This window comes from Haliotis rubra, unplaced genomic scaffold (assembly GCF_003918875.1).
Source record: "Haliotis rubra isolate DU_JTF1 unplaced genomic scaffold, ASM391887v1 Scf388, whole genome shotgun sequence".
Classification (NCBI taxonomy): Eukaryota; Metazoa; Mollusca; class Gastropoda; order Lepetellida; family Haliotidae; genus Haliotis; species Haliotis rubra.
In genome coordinates this window covers 56,063-78,328 of record NW_025767066.1, presented here as the reverse complement: position 1 = coordinate 78,328, position 22,266 = coordinate 56,063, and the positions used below count along the sequence as shown (strand labels likewise).

Here is a 22,266-nt window from a genome sequence, read left to right as displayed (position 1 = left end):
GAATAGCATCATTATTGTTTGGTTCAACATGCATCAGGTGCTTCAAACCTGTAAATCACGAATTTATGTCTTTATCTCAAGATATGTTTTTAATTTAGTATGTTCCATAACTTTATTTCATGCATGTATGTTGTGATAATATGTCTCCAAGACCAAGAATGGTGTGTGTGTATGCTCGTAAGCATTGTTTAGTTACATCCTGTTAGGCTGTTTGTAACGCACAGCCTGTGTACATCCATGAGCAAGTGATACACTGGTTCTGCTCGACCATTTGTTTAACAATCAAATGGATTGTTGTTTATTCTTTTGCAGCTCTGCATAACATGCACGCCAACTGTGTATATTTTTGTTTGTTGTTCAACATGCAATAAATCAATTTAGGTTACATACATTTGTTATTTTAATACAAGCAAGCTGCGTCACTGGCGCCGGTCATGCATGGCCTGCCGACGTTAAACAAACCGACTTACGTCTGTGGAGATGTTTGAATTATTACTATATTATTCATGACGGTTATTTCAACACACAAACAGGGCATGTCACTCATTTAACTAACCGTCCTCATTCCGGCAGACTGTGACGAGCGTCAGTCACAAAGAAGCCCATATACACGTTTATAATGTTCTAACATCAGCATTCAATGAGAAGCTGTACCTATTATCCCAACCTGTATAAGATGACACCGTCTGACTACAATGGCACACATCGCTGACTTGATCCACAGATTCAGCCTGATTGACACCGGATGCCCTGTCAGTCTCACTGATGTAGCATTTGCAACGACGCCAAGTAAACATATTTACAAATATGCCGAAAGAAACAATTATTATCGACTGTAAAATCGTTCTACATTTCCATAGTTGATTCATAATGACAAAAGTCAAAACTAAATATATATTCAGAAGAATTCAACTTTGTCATCATCATTCTGTCATGGATACATTTGTCAACCTTTTTGTCTTGAATTTGGTAAGCATAGGTAAAGCACTCACTTCAAGGTCCATATGGACTTTCAACATTCGAGGCGTCAGCGCGGCGCAACGCTGCAAAACCGAGAACCATTATTATTAATAATAATATTTAAGAACCTTTGATATTCCTCTGATAACGACATCACGCGGAGTATTATGATATTTACACCAGTTTACATGGACATTTGTATGTAATAGGGAAATAACAGACATCCAGTTACTCTTGGTGCCCTCACACCGTCAGCATTACATCAAATGTCATCACGAGAAGCAAGGAGAGTCCTCTTGGGAGAGGACGGAAACAATGACTACACGAGTTATTTCCCTTGCTTTGTTAACTCTGAGCGCGAGACTGCCTCTCGATATTCGAGTTCGTTTGAACAAACCGATGGGAAATCAGTGGTGTGTTGGAGCTCGAAGTAATTGCTTGTTAGCCTGATAGAAAATTGTCAACGGAAGAAATATTAAGGCCGATCTGCACCGAGATAATGCAGACGAAGCACAGAATACACGATCTTTTGAAAACAGGCTTAAATAATTAGAACAAACACCTACATTTCCAGCATTTCAACAGTAGTGAAAACAGATACCAAGTTTAATACAAAATATGTTATGCAGTAGGCAGAACGACTTACAGTTCAGTTAGTAGGTAAAATATTCGTCTGCTGGAAATCAGGCCCCTAATTAACTGGTGGTAAGGGCGACTAACTGGATCTCCAACAGCATGGGTTGTTTCTCAAATTCTCATAATATCCACCACTGGTTTGACTGGTCCAGAATCGATTAATTACACACCTTAGTGATTTGACTGAAATAGTATTATCTAAGGCGTTACTCAACAGCTAAACGTACCCACATGTATACATTGTGGGGATTTCATATATGTGATGCAGGTCAGTAGTGCATATAACCGGGCTAAGCTACTGAGTAGTTACAGCTTGTTGTTTGTAATTGGTAAAGGATAATCTCATATGTGGCTGCACGTGTTAGCAAATATAATCTTTGCGGTCTCGACATTCAACTGATCGTAGTTATCTGTGCTCTCTTACAGGCCCCATAGTCCATAAACACAACCAGCCCAGACTCCACACAACACAACCAACCTAGTGCCCACACAACACAACCAGCCCAGTGTCCACACAACACAACCAGCCCAGACTCCACACAACACAACCAGCCCAGACTCCACACAGCACGACCAGCCCAGTCTCCACACAGCACAACCAACCCAGTGTCCACACAACATAATTAACCCAGACTCCACACAGCACAACCAACCCAGTGTCCACACAGCACAATTAACGCAGACTCCGCACAACACAACCAGCCCAGACTCCACACAGCACAACCAACCCAGTGTGGACCAACATAATTAACCCAGACTCCACACAGAACAACCAGCCCAGTGTCCAAACAGCACAACCAGCCCGGACTCCACACAACACAACCAGCCTAGCCCAGCCCAGTCCACACAACAAACCAGCCCAGTGTCCACACAACACAAACCAGCCCAGTGTCCACACAACACAGCCAGCCCAGTGTCCACACAACACAACCAGCCCAGAGTGTCCACACAACACAACCAGCCCAGTGTCCACACAGCACAACCAGCCCAGACTCCACACAGCACAACCAGCCCAGTGTCCACACAACACAACCAGCCCAGTGTCCACACAGCACAACCAGCCCAGTGTCCACACAGCACAACCAGCCCAGTGTCCACACAGCACAACCAGCCCAGTGTCCACACAGCACAACCGGCCCAGTGTCCACACAACACAACCAGCCCAGTGTCCACACAGCACAACCAGCCCAGTGTCCACACAGCACAACCAGCCCAGTGTCCACACAGCACAACCAGCCCAGTGTCCACACAGCACAACCAGCCCAGTGTCCACACAGCACAACCAGCCCAGTGTCCACACAGAACAACCAGCCCAGTGTCCACACAGCACAACCAGCCCAGACTCCACACAGCACAACCAGCCCAGACTCCACACAACACAACCAGCCGAGTGTCCACACACACAACCAGCCCAGTGTCCATACAGCACAACCAGCCCAGACGCCACACAGCACAACCAGCCCAGTGTCCACACAGCACAACCAGCCCAGTGTCCACACAGCAGAACCAGCCCTGTGTCCACACAGAACAACCAGCCCAGTGTACACACAGCACAACCAGCCCAGTGTCCACACAGAACAACCAGCCCAGTGTCAACACAGCACAACCAGCCCTGTGTCCACACAGCACAACCAGCCCAGTGTCCACACAGCACAACCAGCCCAGTGTCCGCACAGAACAACCAGCCCAGTGTCCACACAGCACAACCAGCCCAGTGTCCACACAGCACAACCAGCCCAGTGTCCACACAGCACAACCAGCCCAGTGTCCGCACAGAACAACCAGCCCAGTGTCCACACAGCACAACCAGCCCTGTGTCCACACAACACAACCAGCCCAGTGTCCACACAGCACAACCAGCCCAGTGTCCACACAGCACAACCAGCCCAGACTCCACACAGCACAACCAGCCCAGACTCCACACAACACAACCAGAACAGTGTCCACACAACACAACCAGCCCAGACTGCACACAACACAACCAGCCTAGTGTCCACACAACACAACCAGCCCAGCCCAACACAACCAGCCCAAAACGATGTTTTGGGTCGTTGTCCTGCTGGAAAATCCAAAAATTTCCATAGAACACGTGAGCAGATGGAAGTAAATGTCCCTCGATAATATCTGTGTACCGCTCACTGTTCATATTCCCTTCAAATACACAGAGGGGCGTTGCCCCTAACACAGATATGTTAGGGCACACGTTAAATTTCGGAATGTACTTTGGGCGCTGATACAAAGGTTTTTCAGTTTGTTTGGTCCAGAATTTCAGTGTATTAGGAAACAGCCACACAGAACTTTCACATTGTCCCAGTTAACATTTCTATGCTGTAAGCACCAGTTCAACCTTCGCTCCTTTTGTTCAGGTTTCATGATCGGTGATGGAATTCCTCGACTTTTCTGCCAACCCATTGCATGCAGCTCAGTTCTAATTGTCTCCTTACAGACAGCCACAGTTCCTCTATCAAACATATCCAGCCTTAAGTTTTCTAAACTCCTTCGTTTGTTCTTAGAAACAAGAATACCCAGCCGCCTCCTGTCACCGACAGTCAATTTTCTGGGCCTACCTGCGCCTCCCTGGTGCTCAATGCCATATCCATTTGCAATATTTTTCAAAACACGATAAACAGTGGACAAAGGGATGCCTGTTCTACTTGAAATCACTTTAGCTGATCTGATGTCCTTGTTACAATAGGCTAAAATCAACTTCCTCTTCTCTAAGTCATCCATACTGAGGATCACTGAAAATGTCGTCTGCTAGCAAGTAAACAAAGGGGGATAACTCTTCACAAACTAATGAAAAAGGGATTAACGGAGTTGTCTCTCTTGAATGAAACCAAGCACTTGATTGCTGGTCAAGGTTGTTTATACTAGAAATCCAATTAAACATATTCCTAAAATTCTCAATAATTTCTGGTCATACTATATCTGTATAGGTTAACTCAAATGCACATAACTTATTCCTGTTTCATACGTGTTTCCTCCTAATTCGCTTAGATAATTCATCTGCAAAGTCTTCTTCATCATGTTCATAAAACTATCTAGATTTGACAGCGGATCGAGTCTAGGGACAATGAATACATGACGAAACCCAAATGCGGTGCATATAAATAATACGTAAAATGCCCTCCCGTTCCACAAACTTCTGGATTCCCAAGTCGTCGGCCATCAATCACCAGCCAATAATTAGACCTTCATGAAAGCATGTTAGTCTACTTATTCATTAATGGCCTTCGTACTTGTACACCTCCAGTGACAGATGACAGCCACATAGAGACATGTAGATGCTTAAGTTAACCTATGCCAAGTATTTGATCATGTGTACATGTGGTAACTGTGTAAAGTAAGGAGGCGTGGACCGCGTGAGGGCGTACCACTGTAGTGACCTGTACGTACCGTTACTGTTTGGTATGTTGCTTGTAACGCTGTTGCTTTGATCGAGTTTGGGGAACAGTGCGGGAACTACCCCTGCTTCAATATGCATGTGCCTTCAGGAATTGAATAAATTGATTTAAAACATGGACTTTATCAATATTACAAAAATGTTTCCATTTTATTATAGACACACCTTTAAATAACCCTTATTTTTCGAGTTGTGCATCGCCATAGCTTTCTTCATGTGACGATTTTCATCTTGCTGTTGCAGTTCTGCTTTGTTTCGTGCTGTCACCATAATACCCTGTACACGTCTTAAGTCATGAGGGTCTAGGGTCTTGTGTGGGCGTCCTTTGTCGACCTTGGTATCCATCACTGGTGAGTTTGACTACATCTATAGGGTGGGCCCCATGAAAGTAAAACGTCATATCTTTGATTCTGCTTTTTACATATTGTAAATTCGTCTTTTACCTGGTACTTGCTGTCTTTCCTGAGTGGCTGATGTGATCGTCAATCATATAACACCAACTGCCTACGATTCCGACGGAGGGCCTTGGTTGCCAGGGCGTCCAAGACCCAGCATTTTGCCGGACAGAACAGGTACCAGAAACTTATATTCAAAGATACGCCATGAGCACAATACCGATGCTCAGGTTACATCGGCCTTCCCCCAACATGAAGCTGACATGTCTAAAATCATGATCATTCAAAGCTGTGACAAACCGAACTGACTCTTTCGTCGGCATCACCAGTACTATCCTGTATGTACCGCCAGTCGAGTGAGTGAGTGACTTTGGTTTAACGCCGCTTTTAGCAATATCCCAGCAATATCACGGCTGGGGGACACCATAAATGGGCTTCACACATTGTACCCATGTGGGGAATCGAACCCGTGTCTTCGGCGTGACGAGCGAACGCTTTAACCAGTAGGCTACCCAACCGCCCCGCCGCCAGTCGAACATAGGATGCCTCTGTGCGCGCGCGCGTGTGTGTGTGTGTGTGTGTGTGTGTGTGTGTGTGTCCGTCCGTATGTTTCAGCTGTATATTTTGACCCTGCTTGGCGCTCGACATGAAGGGTCTAAAACATGGATTGGTCGGTCTGGAGTCTGTGTTTTACTGCATCATATCATGAAATATGTTTGTATAAACTGCGGCATAGAGAATTGGCACTATATAACCGACATCTGTCATTATAAACGTGCTATAACTGTGAACGTTAGTCTCATCTGCTCGCTATTCTCTATAGTTAGAAATTGTTGTGTGTACGAGTTGGGTGAAATGCCGTATGGACCGTCATATCCCCATGTATTCCAATATGGTGTCCTAGATGTCAGCCTGACAAACCTGGGACCAGTTAACACGAGAAGAATACGTATTCATAATTCTACTAAACTAGTGTCCAAAAGAAACGATACCACGTGTTTCAAAGATCACTAAATTAAAACAAAACAACATAGACATTTCAAATTGATATCTGTCATTAGATAAATGATTTTACGGCATGTGTACAAAAAATCATGGCAATCAAAGATTTACAATCATTAACACAGGGCTTTAAACGAAGTGTGGTGCCCAAAATTGAAATTTCATTTTAGCACAGTGGAGGAGGCTAGTGAGGGTAGTCTCTGAAAACAGTCTTAACGCCACTTTAGTACCGGGTATGTCCACCAGCAGCTGAGATACATGCCATGTCACGCCTCCGAGCTGATGACGTCAAACGTCGGATGACGTTAGGGGTGATTCGCTGCCACTCATCCTGGAGACAATGTTCCAATTGTTGGAGGTTGGCTGGGGGCGCAGGGCGTTTTCTGATTTTCCGATTTAGGTGATCCCATATGTGCTCAATGGGATTCAAATCCGGTGAACACGCTGGCCATGGAAAAACCTGTATGTTGGCGTTAGCAAGGAAGTTCTGGGTCAATCTTGCCGTATGAGGCCTAGCGTTATCGTGCTGGAACACGATTCCTCCTGGATGCTGTTGGGCGAATGGCTGCGCGACTGGTCGTAAAACCTCATCCTGGTAACGCTGTGCATTCAGGTTCCCCCGAATAATGACGAGCCTTGTTTTCACATCACCGCAGATACCTCCCCACACCATTACACCTCCGCCTCCAAATGCATGGACTTGCTGGATGCAGTTCGGCGCCAAACGTTCACGAACTCTTCGGTATACTCGCTGCCGACCATCGCTCTTGTAAAGGCAAAACCGGCTTTCGTCCGAAAACAAGACACGTGCCCAGTTTCGACGTTGCCACCGCCGAACACGCCTGACCCATATCAATCGGTTGACTCTGTTTTGACGTGTCAGGTAGACTCCGCGGTAGGGGCGACGTGCACGGATACCATGTGCCTGCAGTCTCCTGTAGACGGTTTGTCGACTGATCCGGTGTCCCAGTCCCGTCGCCGCCGTTAACGTCGCAGGAACGAAGCGGTTACGTAGGTGGAGTAACCGGATGTGGTTGTTTTGAATAGGCGTTGTCACCCGGGGTCTCCCGCTTCTCGGCCTGTCTGTTGTTCGGCCTGTTTGACACAACCGTCGCATTGACCTGGTAACGGTTATGCGCGCGCATCCAAACGTTCTTGCTACAGCGGCGTGTGATGCTCCCTGTCGGACCATTCCAACGGCTCTTTCTCTCTCGATCGCTGTCAAACGTGCCATTTCTTTTTACTGCTGTGGGCACAACGTGTCGGACCAGCGGTTTTATACAGTTCATCTGCACGTGCATTTCGTGCTACACGACTTAACGTCATTTTGAGTATTCGTGCGATTGCTTCTTAAGTGAATAAATGTTACAGTTTTTCGATCGAATACGTTTGGTTAGGAACGTGGGATACACAGAATTATGTTTTTTCTCCAAAAAGTATCATTCATTTAAAAATATTGAAAAACATATTTGGTATCGTTTCTTTTGGACATGAGTTTATTTCTGTTGGTTGTCCAGCATGTAAATGACTAGCGCACATGTAATTTTGCATGAAACTCTACTTTCCCTTAACGTTTCGCATTTTGTATTGCCGGTGATCGCCTGCCATTTGTTATGGTCTGCCTGAGAGTAAGTATGCTCTGAAGCATTAAAGTCTGCAAAGTTGCTGTGTTGAATGTACTTGTCACTGACTGGTAACGTAGTGGTTTACGCGCTCGCTTGCATGCCGCAGACATTCGGTTCTCATCTTGGCGACAATATGTCGCCCTGAGTATAAGTGCACACATTTTCCTAGAAATATAAATTATTATTGACGAGATGTTTGGTTTGAAAGAGCGTCTGTCTCGAGGGCAAAAGCCCATGGTTGATCGCCTTCGTCATACAAGACGTTAAACGATGGTAGTTTTTGTTGCCTGCCTGGAGACTGAAATTAAGGGGATAAATCAAGGACTGGTCGACATGGGAGTCAGTCGGTATCCGTGTTATAACTACGGCATGGTATTTCAGTGGGCTAGCACGTACAAGTACACCAAAGTACGTTCTAGAGAGTACATTAATCCTTGAACGCAATGCTCAATCGTATTTCACTGGGTCGTGAAACGGTTACCACATCCAGTTGTACCCACTCCATTGTTCCGTTACTGTTGTCGCTGAAACTGATCGAGTTGCTTACGCAGCAGGTTTCAAACAGTACTCATGGCGGAGTTTCGGGACTAACCGAGGCTGACAGAAGATACATAACAAACTGGTCATGTAAAAATATTGTATTGTGCAAAATGCTAATACATAAAAGGGCACGAAAATAGGAAGACTACCATGGGCGGATTCAGGAATTTTGAAAGGGGGGTTGGGGGGTGGGTGTCTACCAACGCAAAAAAAAAATCTTCAATGTGGTCTTAAGTCATTTTCAAAAGGGGGGTTCGAACCTCCCCCCCTCCCCCCCCCTGGATCCGCCAATGGACTACAATAGTGCTGCAACATTTCAACCACACAGATAATAATACACCTCTTTATTTCCTTTTCATGTTCAACATAATTAATTATATATTCTATAAGGAGACAAGTCTGCATCGTCCATCATCTGGTCATGTTTGTGTAAGAAAGAGTTTTTGCTGCGAGACTTCATACACCGTCGTAAGGCAGTCCATCCCATACCTGGAGTGCTGAAAGCAAGACAAGGCAAACACTCACTCAATAAATCGTAAGGCTACAGTATGCATGAAGGCGCTTGAAGAAGCTTTGAAGAATAAATGCAATTTAAAAAAAAAAAAATTTTTAATTATCTTTTCTTTACAGATATCCCTGTTACATATAGGGACTCCTGCCTAGAATATAAGAATTTGCTATACATGAAAAAAAGTATCATGGATTCATGCGGCATATTCATATACATGTACATCAAGTCGTTATGCACGATCCAGTTAAGCGTCATTGTTTCCACTACTGTGGATGCATATGTTATAGATTATGTGAAAAGAACAAGAAGTACCCCCTCCCCCGAATGAGAATAGCCTAATTTTATCTTTTTATTTTCAACCACCAACTCTGAGTTGTTTTAATTTGTAAATTTAACCTGTATACCAAGAGAACAGAAGGAATTAGACGATATTAGGACACGAAAATAAAAGATACAATCAGTGGTATATTATCAGAGTTGAGTGAGATAGGATGATTTCTATCTGAAACACCTTATTCGACTAAGCAGTGTTCGTTAGTGATTAAGATTTTATCACTTGTCTGACTATATATAGCTTTTCCCTATGTTATATCAATTGCCTTGATGACACTAAAATAAAAGCCATGTGGTTGTGACAACATTATGCGAGTTGAGTGTAGGAGAGCGTTTTCTTTGATGATTGTCCCCAAGAATCACTTGCTCAGGACAACAGATGATCTAAGGGGCATAACTCTGAATTTTAGAGGTCTCGCGGAGACAGGAAGTATTCAATACGCATGACAAAAATGGCGTTATAGTTTTCTTGGGCCGCATCTGTATCAAAATTTGTCCGTCTTCGAGAGAAGTTAAGAAGTAGTATTTCCATGGATGGATCGAAGCAACAAATTGGGCAGAAAGTTCAGAAACAAAACTGCATATTGTGAGAAGCAGAATAATGCGTGAAGCGGTAAACTGAAACTGTTATCAACCTCTGCCCGGGAGCCTCGTTGTAACGTCGCCGTTTGCCATAAAAGTGCTTCCCTTCAGAAAATCGATTGTCAAGTGGGAAATCTTCGAACGAACAAATTGATGGATATATCATATGGGCGATGTGAGGAAAATAGCTGTCATCTATGAAGAAAATCATTTATTGTTTTCATAATTCCAAACGGTATAATATTTTATGAGTGGACATGTCGACCGATCCTCCTCCAGTTCATACTGCAAGTGTCAGTCATGACACACATGGGGTTAACTCTCCCATGCCGCCGATAAGCAGTTTGGCAGCGCCGTCCAACATACCGCCTGTTATGACATGGAACTCATATGTGGGACTGAGCAATGCAGCACCGCCACAATCTTTAGGTGTGTCAAATCTTGATGGGATACCTAGGCCTTTAGCATCCCAGGTTGTTCCAAGAAATTACCCAACTGGTTACCACACATCTGCACCAGTTTATGGTGGCGCCACCCTGGAAGCACCCCTTCGTCAAAATATTGATTCCCCTGCAATAAGACAGACACTGGAAGCACCAATAAGGCAAACAATAGAAGGACAGCTCCGCCAAACTATTGAGGAGCCCATCACACACACACCACCACCCACAGCACCTGCTAATAATGTCACCATGATTGACCCATCAGCAATGATGGCAACCACAGTTCAAATGACATCCGTCCGGTCAGTATCTTCTGTGCCTGTTCAACAAGACAGATTAGCAGCAACAATTCAAAGTGATAACAACATAATAACTGCTGCTTTGGAATCAAGTAAACTTCAACCAGAAACCCATGTTGTTATTCCTACAACTATATCTGCAAGGACACAAATTCAGATGGTCCAAAACCTACCTATTCAAGATGGACATCAGCATATTATCAATGCACAAGACACTATGTTACATGCTCCTCACTCTGTTGCAGCGTACTCAGTGGTGACACATGCACCAGTTATAGATAGTCAGACAGGACATATTACAACCCATCATGCACAGCTTGCTCATGGTGTAGTAAATACACCACCCATGACACCTCAGCCTCAGGTTTTGCCTCAGCCTCGAGTTCCTGCTCCACCCCCAACTAAACAAGCAAAATCCAATGAATCAACAGATGTCACTCCTAAACATGTAAGAAGAGGCAGGCCATCAGGTGGCGGTAAAACATCACGCAAAAGTACATCTCCACGTTCAGCAGCTAAAACATCACCAACAAAAACACGGTCTGCTTCTGATGCTGTGTCAGCATCTGACCCTCTTTCAGCGATGACCAAAGAGGAACAAATGGACCTGGCAGAGGTACTGAAAAATGTATCCATGGTTCCCAAACCATTACATGTTTCTCCTCGTAAGCTGAAAAGGAAAGCATATTCGATCAAAGAAAAACTAAATACTGTCGAAAGAGTGAAAGCTGGTGAACCAAGATCAAAGATTCTGAGAGACATGGGAATTCCTGATTCTACACTTAGAGGCTGGATGAAAGATGAAGACAAACTTCGTACATTTGCTTACAATGTTGACATTAAGAAAAAGAAAGCCAGGACAGCCAAAGATACATTGCTGGATTCAGTTCTGCATAGCTGGTACTTACAGCAGAAGGAGCGTGGTATGAATGTCTCAGGAGCCATGTTGAAGATCAAAGCTGATGAATTAAATAAAGATATTAATGGAGAAAATAATTTCAAAGCTAGTGCTGGATGGTTGTATAGATTTCAGAAACGTCATAATCTTGGGAAGCAGAGAGATCCAGATGAAGAAGATTCAAAAAGTGCACCAACACTTGGATACAAGGAGGAAATCCTGCATTTCCCGTATGATCAAGTTCTGAAGAACCAGGATGTGTCAAATGCTGATGAGAAAGTTCACCAGTTCTGTCAAAAAGTGAGAGAAATTTTACTTTCTGGTGGTTACAATGATGAACAAGTGTACACATGTGATGAAACTGGATTTTTTTACAAACTTCTTCCAGACAATAATTTTCTTGTTCCGTCAGATGAACCTAGCTGTGCTAACAGCAAGAGGATCAGAGACCGGGTGACAATGTTGTTCTGTTTGAATAAAACAGGACAGCACAAACTGAAACCTCTATGTGTAGGAAAGTATAGATCACCAAGGGGCTTCCAACATGTTAATGTGTCTAAATTGCCTTTTTGGTATAAGTGTAGCCACAATGCTTGGATGACATCTGCAATTTTCATGGACTGGTTCACTACATGTTTCATCCCTGAAGTGAGACACTATCAGAGAGAAAAGAAACTGGAGGAGAAAGCTGTTTTGCTCTTAGATGAGAATCCTGCTCATCCATCTGGTGAGGTTCTGGTTGCTCCAGATGGTAATATCCAGGTCATTTTCTTGCCAAAAGACACTACCTCAGTTGTTCAGCCTCTAGACCATGGATTAATGGCAGCCTTCAAGTCAAGCTACAGAACAGAGTTAATCAAGGAGGTGGTGACAAGCGAGACTGATGTGAAACTATTTCTTCGTCATCTTTCACTGAAAAGGATGATGTATATTGGAGAGAAGGCATGGTCTGCCATTAAACCACGGACAGTTGAAAAGATGTGGCATAAGTGTCTGCCAATGGTCTTTGACCCTCTGGCTGGTAGTTCCGATCCTGCCGATGAAGACTCAACTTCTCTTGCCGATGCCAACAGCAGAAACAAAGCTGATTCTGAAAAACTGTTTCAGGAGAGATTGGAAGCAGCAGGTATTGAGACATCCCTAGCAACCATTAAAGAGTGGACAGGTCTCAATGAGAATCTCCCAACCACAGACATCTCCACAACAGGTGCTACTGAGAATGAAGAACAGGAGGTCCCATCTGAAACCATGGAGCAGGAACCCAGTGAGGATGAGGATGATAACCAGTCAAAGATTCCATCCAATGCTGAGGCAGTCAAAGCATTTGAGATTGGCCTTCAGTGGTTGGAGTCTAAAAACATTGACTACATTACAATATTGCAGGTGCAAAGTATTTTGGACTATGCTCGATATGAACGTCGAAATGAACTTTCTCAATTGAACAATAGTTGTTGATTGTTAATTTGTGCAGCTTGTTTGACACGTTTGAGAAGCCTAATTCTGTTGGGTTTGGGTTTACTTATAGGACACATACATGTTAATTGTTAATATGTGCAGCTTGTATGACATGTGTGAGAAGCTTAATTATGTTGGGTTTGGGTTTACTTATAGGACATACACATACATGCGAGTTGTAATAGGGACTTACTTTATTGCATTCATAGACAATTCCAATACTATTTTAAGGTAAGTCAAGGATCATGTTGGAAGAGAACTATTTACTTAAATCATTTATTGAATTTTGAATGCTGGTGTACTTGAGAGGTGGTAATAGGGTATTTTATGGAAAAATTGGAAGTTCTTTTCACAGGTTTGCATGTAAATGGAATATTTTTAGGAAGAAAATACAAATCAGATAAGAAGACAGACTGGCACACTAGTCATGAATTATTAGCAATCAAATACAGTGTACTGGGTGACCATGTTCATTGTGATTAGGTTGGTGGGGGGGGTGTCATTGAGGTTAATTCCTATAGTTTTTTTAACCGAGAGACCTTCCAAATCTGGACCTTCCACCATTAGACCATGGCCCCTTGCTTTTTGTGTTCAATTTGAAAACAGAGTATCAGTGTGTAATGTTATCATGTGTACTATCTATTTAAGCATAACTTCGCATCGAGCTTTTACACACACACGCATAGCATGGAGACAAAAGTTACAAATATGTCCAGGGTTTACTCAATGATTATACAAACTGTGCCTTCTGAATGTCCAAAGTCTTTTTCAAATGTTTTCACATGATTAGTATGGTGATGAAATGCAATAAGATCCATAGAATTGAATTTATCATGTTTTTTAGTTTTAGTTTTTGGGAGGTGTTTTCCTTGTTCCAGTCTTTTAGCTCTTGCTGCAACTGTTATTGTTGTTAAGCCTCTCCAAACTTAAATCTAAGAGGTATTTACCGGATGCAAAGTCCTTCATCTTTTACTCGTAAAAATGGATGCAAAGGGAATACATGAACTACAGAATGTTTGTGTGCATGTTTACATTTGGATTGCATGGTTTAGGAATGAAAACTGCTATTCCAAAATTTGCTATCACTAATTCCTCTAAGTATTCACAATTATATATTACTTGTAGTAAAGTACTGCTTCCCTGTTGATAGGGATGTGTGTGCTTTGACATGTTCAAAGCATGGCGGCTAAACAAGTTGTGAATGTGTTTTTTGGTGGGGAGAATTCAAGTATGAGAACAAGGGCAAAAATGAGTATGATGAAATAAGGTACAAAACATGCTAAGTAATAAGGTGGTTCATTGGAAATACCATTGTTGTATTCAATATTTTTTATTTCAACCTAGGTTATCACTGATTTAGTACATCACTACAACTCAAGAGTAATATTTTAAAGACATGCACAATTTCATTATCTGTATTGCATCTGCTTGGCCCTGGGTGGTTGGATGGCAACGTCTCCTGAATTGATGCAGTTCACATATAGAGGTGGTACCTGTCATTGGCCAGAATCCTAGGGTGTAGGTTCGAATCCCAAATATGACCTGTGATAATTATGATTCTTGGTTCGGTAGTAAACAGGTAAACTAGGTTTAATTTTTTATGGTTTCTTTAGACCCTTTGATACAAACCTACAATAACCATGGCAATAGATTATCTGTTAGACTGAATAAGTAACCTCACATGACAACATCATTTTCAGGGATGCCATTCATAACATTCTTTCTGGTCAATACTGATGTTTTTTCATAAATGATATTGACATGTTTTTCTGAGAAGTATTCTTATTCTAACTTGTTATCAATATTTTGGTCTAATATATTAGGAGCAATATTCATACTGATCACGTGTTCTGACCCAACTGATACTGGATAAAGAGAACTACCCTAGATATGATGGAGCTATGTTTACCTCTGTATTATTACTACTAGAAAGTTTCACGAGGACAATGCTGGATATGTACTGAATCGTGACTTATTGTGAGATATCAGCCCTACATGTTGTGTGAGTAATGTTTCAGTCTGTCCAGTTACAGATGTTTGTTGAAACTCCACACTCTAAAATATTCCAGCTATATGACACAAGTCAGTAAATAATCAAGTCTGAACTGTACAATCCAGTGATTGACGTCAGGGTTTGATTTGTGTTGGGGAGAGTTTAACTGTCTTTTTCTGAACCAGTTAAAACCAGCTGAACTTTTGTTCAGTTCTAACAAAAACTTTCAATTTTAACTTTAACAAAGATCACACTATAAATTGTTCACTCTTATGGCATTTTGTATGCTTAGATGATGATCAGCCTCTGTAAATGGGTGCAATTTTAAGATTTGCTCATTGTCTATTTCATCACAAATAAGGGGGATAAATTCCTCACTAGCCATGTTAGCATATTGTATTATTCATGTTTGTATGTATATAACACAAACTGATGACATTCACATTTGGTTAAAGTCTGCACACAAGATCTGTTGTTAAAGACATGGAGAAATATTCCAGAATGAAAGATCATATAATGTTGTGAGATACTTCTGCTAGCCAGACATGTTGATGCAGTGTGTTTTTAAAAGCAGAATATTTAAGGTATGTATCATCAAGTGTGTATAACATTATGTAGAGCATTTATTGCCAGTAGAATCTCAAGAGTGTTGAAGTGTGAAAGATATAATTACTATATTGTTCTGGATGACATAATTATGTATACTACTCAAGTTTTAGCTTGAAGACTGACAACATTTACGATTGCAATAAACCATATCTGACCAGGAGAAATTTTATTGTTTGGTTTTTAGTAATGAAATTGCCATGACCATTCATAGAAAGTAACTTATTGGCACTTCGACATGTTTGAGGTTGGTAGAACAGGAATAACAAATGTTTGCTTGTATGAAGTTTCAACAGGAAAAAGGAATACTATTTATTTGTGGGAGTTTTCAAGAAGCATCACCACATCTTTCGCAAATTACCCAGAAATAGGCTTTGCGCTTTACACTCCTTTTGGAAACTGAAACTTGGCTGTTAGTATTACAAGCAAACATTAATTAGGAGGCTACCTTGGTAGCCCCTTCATGAAGAAGTTTTGAAGAAGTTTGTGTTGGGGATGGTTCTCTTACAGTTAGGGTGAATTGATGACTTCTTGTCAGGAGGCCAGAAGAAACATATTTGTTCTCGAAAATGTCTTGGTGTTAATACACAACTAGATTTTCCTACTGGTCTACCAGATGGTCCTGTTAGCCTGCACTCCAGATTTGACTGACATTACCCAAGGTAAGTTACCATCAGTCTAGTCACTACATATCCCATGAATGTGATAACTTACCGAAAATAATGGATACAATGTTTCTAACTTTCCAGATTTTTCTTCCTTCAGTAAAACAGCCAGATAGCTGATGACGCTTTGCTGGAACAAAATACACACAAGTAAAGAATTCAAAGTTAGTGATTTGTTTGTTTGCACTCAGAAATATTCTGTCTATATGGTTGTGGCCTATATATAATCTAGCCTGGGCGATACAACCCAGTAAACATCAAAATCAGTCCATTAATGATGACCTGCAAACAACCAAGAGACCAAGCCACCTCACCTGATTCTGCCAGTGTGCGCAAGGTTCAAGATTAGAATTGCTATCACCTTTACAGCTGGGTAAATGGCATCTTGTTAGATCAGTTTTGAGTACTAGTGAAAACAGAAAAATAATGATCCTTGTGCATTGGGTTGGGAATGTCTGGATCACAAACAAGTATGATTAATTTGAGGGGAGCCAAAAAACAATTAGTTTCTTTATATTCAAATACCGCAGGACCAGATTCCAGAAGCAAAACAGAAAATATAGAAATGTTGCCAGATTTGTTCTCTTGTTGATTTCCTGAACATGCTGAACAAGACCTCATAAAATATCTCAATCAAAACTCTGTAATCCAAAAGAATCTATTTGTACAGATATTCTTAGTTTGTGATGAAATACAGGACCAAAATGTAGAAATAATGAACATATTGTCAGAGTTGGTTTGGAGTTATTTCCCACAAAAGATTCTGAAATATCAGTAATAAACAAAATTATGTTCATCAACAGATTGTTCTTAAACATAAACTGCATCAAAAGCTTTTGTTTCTGATTTTGCATGGTTTAGAGATGCCATTTAAAACAAGAATATTAATCGGTGTGGCCTTGTTGACAAATACTAGTTTGGGGATGGTTCATTTTTATCTGAATCTCTAACACTACAACAATAATGAATTAGGATAATAAAAGATATAAGGAAAGAGACAGTGTACTTCAAGAGAACATACCAAGGTGATGGCTTCATTGATGACAATGTCTGTTATACGTGAGAGATCTATGAACTTGGTGCATTTCAGTCCCAGCAAGTACTCTGTCTTCAGTTGTACACCAACTGTTGGTAATATCAGAACTATCTCTGCAAACAAAACACAGTTATCATGTTCTTGGCAATCATAAAAAGAACCATCTCCAAACAGGTGAGTTGCTAGTTTGTGATACTAGAACCCAGGATAAATAACCATTACATGTTACCTTTAAAATGTTCAGCAGTGGCTGCAGTATTGTGAAAGAAGGAGTGTTGCATACATAAGTCATGGAGTGAACACAGGACATACATAACAAAACAACTAGCTTGATGCAGTGTACCACTGTCAGGAACCTGGGCCCTTATTCTTGAAACGTTAGTAGCCCTAAGAATTCGTAACTTTGATTGTGGCCAATGTGTTAAGAATGGACTTAAGAAATTTGTAGGGCTATGAACGTTTCGAGAATAGCTAGCCTGGTCTTCAGTATAAGAGCAAGAGCATCATAACCCACCAGGCAATTCCTTCCATGTCTTATATCCCCATTAAAGCTAAAATACATGAAATTATCATGAAACGGCCCTCCCATTATCAGAAATTTGCGGGCCGCTGCAAATAATATTGGACCGCTCAACCTTAACGACGGGCCACTATCAGTTCTGTTGTCAAGTGACGTCATAGTGGGTGCGTGAGCTTACGGTTCATTCGACATTAATTGGCTTTCGACTGGCAGATATTCTGGGTCAAACAAGTCAAAGCAACCCGAATTCCCGCTATGAATAGCGGTAATATTGGCTTTCTTGTTGGTGCTAACCTTAACAATTGCACTATTAAGGCTGTTGATGGACAAAAAACGAACACTGACATAGTTTGACATGTTGCAGGCTATGGTCTTGTCAAAGGCCAAGGTCGAATATCGTCACTTTCTGTTGTGACGTCACTTGAATTGTTCGATGACATAATTGCATTCGGACAGTCAACCCCGTCAGAAGTTGATTTTGGTAAACTTACAGTCAAATTCCTTCATTGTTTCCTTTTTCCTTTCAACACAAGATCCATGTATTTTAGCAATAATAACGGTAATGCTATTTTTGAGGGCATTATCATTTGCAGAAGCCCTCGGTCTTTTTCAACTGCCTTCCTTCATCGGGCAGTTAATGGAAGACCTTGGGCTTCTGCAAATGATAATGCCCTCAAAAATAGCATTACCCTTACAATACTGATGTATGAACAAAATTACAACACCCACAGAACTAACTATATGCTGACCCGTGAAGATCCGGGTTAGAATTGATCTTCAGTAACCCATGCTTATCGTAAGAGGTGACTCAAGGGATCAGGTGGTCAGGCTCGCTGACTTGGTTGACACATGTCATCGTATCCCAATTGCGTAGATTGATACTGATGCTGTTTATCACTGGATTGTCTGGTCCAGGCCCGATTATTTACAGACTGTTGCTATAAAGCTGGAATATTGCTGAGGGCAGCGTAACACTAAACTCACCAGCTATATGTGAGCATTATGGTTTATTTGTTGTTTAACACTGCACTCAGCTATTTTGTCTGCAAATAACTGAGTCTGGACCAGACCATCCAGTGATCATCATCATGAGCATAGATAACCAAGTCAGCAATCCTGACAGTCCTGTTAGTTGCCTCTTATGACAAGCATAGGTTGCTGAAGACCAATTCTAAGCCGGTTCTACACAGGTCACCATCGTTATGTCATAGTACCACAGAGCTACAGATAACTTTTTGACTCATTGAGTTATGTACTCGCTGGTGTTCCATCTCAATTGGGTATTCAAATTTTCCTTTGACTAATATGACTTGAGTTTTCACATAAATGTTTGCGTAATTTACTCATTAGGCAGCTTATCTGTACCGCTAATACCAGCAAATTTACATATGTACAGTACTGAATTATTGAAACAACAAAATATTAGAATTTATGAAAATGAAATAATTAGTATATTGGCCATACTGTTTTAGTTCTGGTCTCTCATGCAATCTCATTAAAATCAGATCTCAGATCTCACTACCGTTTTTTAAGTGGTAGAGAGAACTAAGATATGATTTTGATGGGATTAGTCTGGCATGTATCTTGTAAGTTTGTTTTGGCTGTTGTAGATAAATGTCTCAATTATTGGAACACACTCCAGTCCTAAAATGGAAGCCTTCAGTGTGTTAAAACATATGTACAAGAGAGTGTACATACACTTGGTGGCATCAAAAACGCAATACCGATTTTTTTTATTACATAGGAAAGTGAATTGATACAATCACACAAGTTTATCCCGTAACTTGGCAACGTGACGGTCAGTGTTCTGAAGTCGAATCCAAATTCTGAAAGATACTGTCCTTGCATAACCATCAAATCACAAAATGAAAAAAATCACCCAAACGCAACAGATTCCTGGATCAGTGCATGTACCGTCCGTAGACGTCTTGCTGGTCACGGTCTACGCTGTCGGCGCCCAAACATCGGACAGATCCTGACGCCACTTCACCGCCACGACAGACTCAACTGGTTCCAGAACAGGGGAAACTTGGGCAACACTCCATGGTGAAATGTCATTTTCTCAGACGAATCAAGATTCAACTTAAGCTTCAACGATGGAAGACGTCAAATCTATCGACGCCAAGGTGAAAGACAGGTGCCAAACTGCATTGCTAAAGTGGACCGATTTGGTGGTGAAGGCCTCCTGGTATGGGGAGCCATAAATGTTAACTTCAGATCACCTTTGTTTGTAATCTGTGCCCTGACTGCCCAGGGGTACATTGACAACGTTATTCGGACAACATTGCTTCCACTGATGGTAGCGGGAAATGGCCACGGTCTGCTCATCTTTCAACACAACAACGCCCGTCCCCATACAAGGGTCACACGGTCTTTCCTAAACAACAACTAGGTCCCTGTGATGAACTGGCCATCTCGATCTCTGGACATGAACCCCATTGAGCATTTGTGGGATGAGCTCGGTCGCAGAGTTCGAGCCCTTCCAAACCCACCCAAGACCATTGCAGAACTAACAGCAGCTCTCAAACAACAGTGGCAAGTTATTCCACAGAGGTTCCATGCTCGTCTGTGCTCATCTATGCGCAGCAGAGTGCGGGCTCTCATCAGGACTCAAGGCGGACACACAGAATACTGAAAATCTGTGACCCCCTGCTTGTTTGCAGTGATATGATGTCACAAACACACTTAACTTCTGTACCATTTGCATTTTGTTTTGTTCACAAAGGATAACTTTATCGTTTTACATATCATCCGCTGTGTTTAATATTGGGTTGTATTAAATATCTTTGTTTGAAATTAGTAGTGCGTTGTTATGCCGCCAAGTATACTTATACAAGAAATCGCCCACATTTCTTATTAAACTGACCGCCTCCGTGGTGTAGTGGTTAGAGCGTCCGCCCGGAGAGCGGAAGGTCGCGGGTTCGATCCCCGACTGCGTCATACCAAAAGACGTTAAAATATGGTACTTGTTGGTCCCTGCCTGGCGCTCGGCATTAATGGGTACAAGAAGAACTGGTGGGCTCGGAGTCAGTATAATGTGTCTGAGTGGGGTATTCATGCTTCACTGCGGCATGGTATCTCAGTGGGCTAGCACTATAAAACCAGCTTCAGTCTGGGCTAGTACAAGCAGCCGCACATACACATACACACACATGCACGTAGTCATATGAGCGAAATATTCTCAAGCACGACGTTAAACCAAATTTCACCTCACCTCACCTCTTATTAAACTGATGGATTTCCAAAAGTATGACAGGAACAAAACCCAATAAATCATTTGGACTATAGCCAACATGGAGAGTTGCTGACAGGAATTCTTCCAATGTTATATATTTATGTTATGAGATATGAATACAGTGGTGGTAATCTTCCTAGCATAGAACATTGTGGAGTGCTTATGATATATGATCACAGCTATGATTCATAGCTGTACACAAATGAAAATATATTTCGTAAGACCAATGTATACTGCGAGGCTGAAACATACATAGGCTCCAACTGTTGTACACTTACATATTGCTGTGATGAAGCTGATCATAGACTGATATCTTGAATGATAATGTAGCCTGTTATCACAACTAATCTCACCTGGCAACAAAGTATTGTTTGAAAACTGATGAACATCATTTGACGTACCTCTATGTACTTTTGTGTAGAGTTTGAAAACTAGAACACCAAACAAAACAGCTGAAATAGACCAAAGATGGTAGATATCCTGCAATGAAATGAAATATGTTACTATGAACGTCAGTATATAACTGATAAACTCTCACCAAAGAAATGGTAGCCTCTTATGATCTTAGCATGCTAAAGGCTAACGCTTTATAACATGCATGTAAGCTCTGCCTTAACAACTCTTGTTAGAATGATTAAATATACGATATATACTACTAAATATCATGTTGGACAAAAATCAATTGAGTAATAGTAAGTTCTACGTCCGGATATCCTTCCGAGCAATGAAGCTGCAGTCCAAATGTCAGAATTCAGAAGCTGGTCGGTGAGCTATTTAACATATCCACATAATACAGAGGATACGGGCGAAAAAGACATATTCATATACTCCACAGAAAGACCCATGAAATTAATCCAAAGAATGGGAATAACCTTTGAGTGTAGATCGACGCATAATGCAAATATGACAGAAATAATTAAAGCTATCCAGAGGTTCAAAGTTTTGATTTTCCGGTGCTCAATGATGAATTCACTTCCGAGGTCACCATAGTTTTTATGGCACATTGTGTTCGATCGCTCCATTGTTCGTGTGATAGAAAGGGTCTGTAGTCTAGAAGTAGTCCATATTCTCACAGCAAGAGTGTGACAGTCATGAAGTGCTTGAAGTTGAACGTAACGATTAGAGTGGC

General features: G+C 41.7%; 1 protein-coding gene across 2 annotated transcripts; it reads right to left on the bottom strand.

Moving 5' to 3' along the window:
- Positions 1-8,644: 8,644 nt before the first annotated feature.
- On the bottom strand, positions 8,645-22,266 carry LOC124286620 (phosphatidylinositol N-acetylglucosaminyltransferase subunit H-like). Of its 2 annotated transcripts, XM_046723002.1 has the most exons (5): positions 22,010-22,266; positions 21,539-21,617; positions 17,368-17,495; positions 16,396-16,476; positions 8,645-9,058 (listed from the first exon to the last, which is right to left on the bottom strand). In XM_046723002.1, exons 1-5 carry the CDS (start codon positions 22,157-22,159, stop codon positions 8,981-8,983), a joined length of 516 nt encoding a protein of 171 aa, XP_046578958.1. In that variant the 5' UTR covers positions 22,160-22,266; the 3' UTR covers positions 8,645-8,980. The 2 variants fall into 2 exon arrangements, with proteins under 2 accessions (XP_046578958.1, XP_046578959.1); XM_046723003.1 differs by lacking the exon at positions 16,396-16,476.

Bases quoted from the DNA above. Each gene is read 5' to 3' on its own strand.
- LOC124286620 (XM_046723002.1), bottom strand. From the start codon at position 22,159: ATGGAGCGATCGAACACAATGTGCCATAAAAACTATGGTGACCTCGGA. The intron at 17,496-21,538 runs GTACGTCAAATG...TTTTGTTTGCAG, and splicing joins CTACACAAAAGTACATAGAG to AGATAGTTCTGATATTACCA. The intron at 9,059-16,395 runs GTAAGTTATCAC...TCTTGCTTTCAG, and splicing joins CATTGTATCCATTATTTTCG to CACTCCAGGTATGGGATGGA.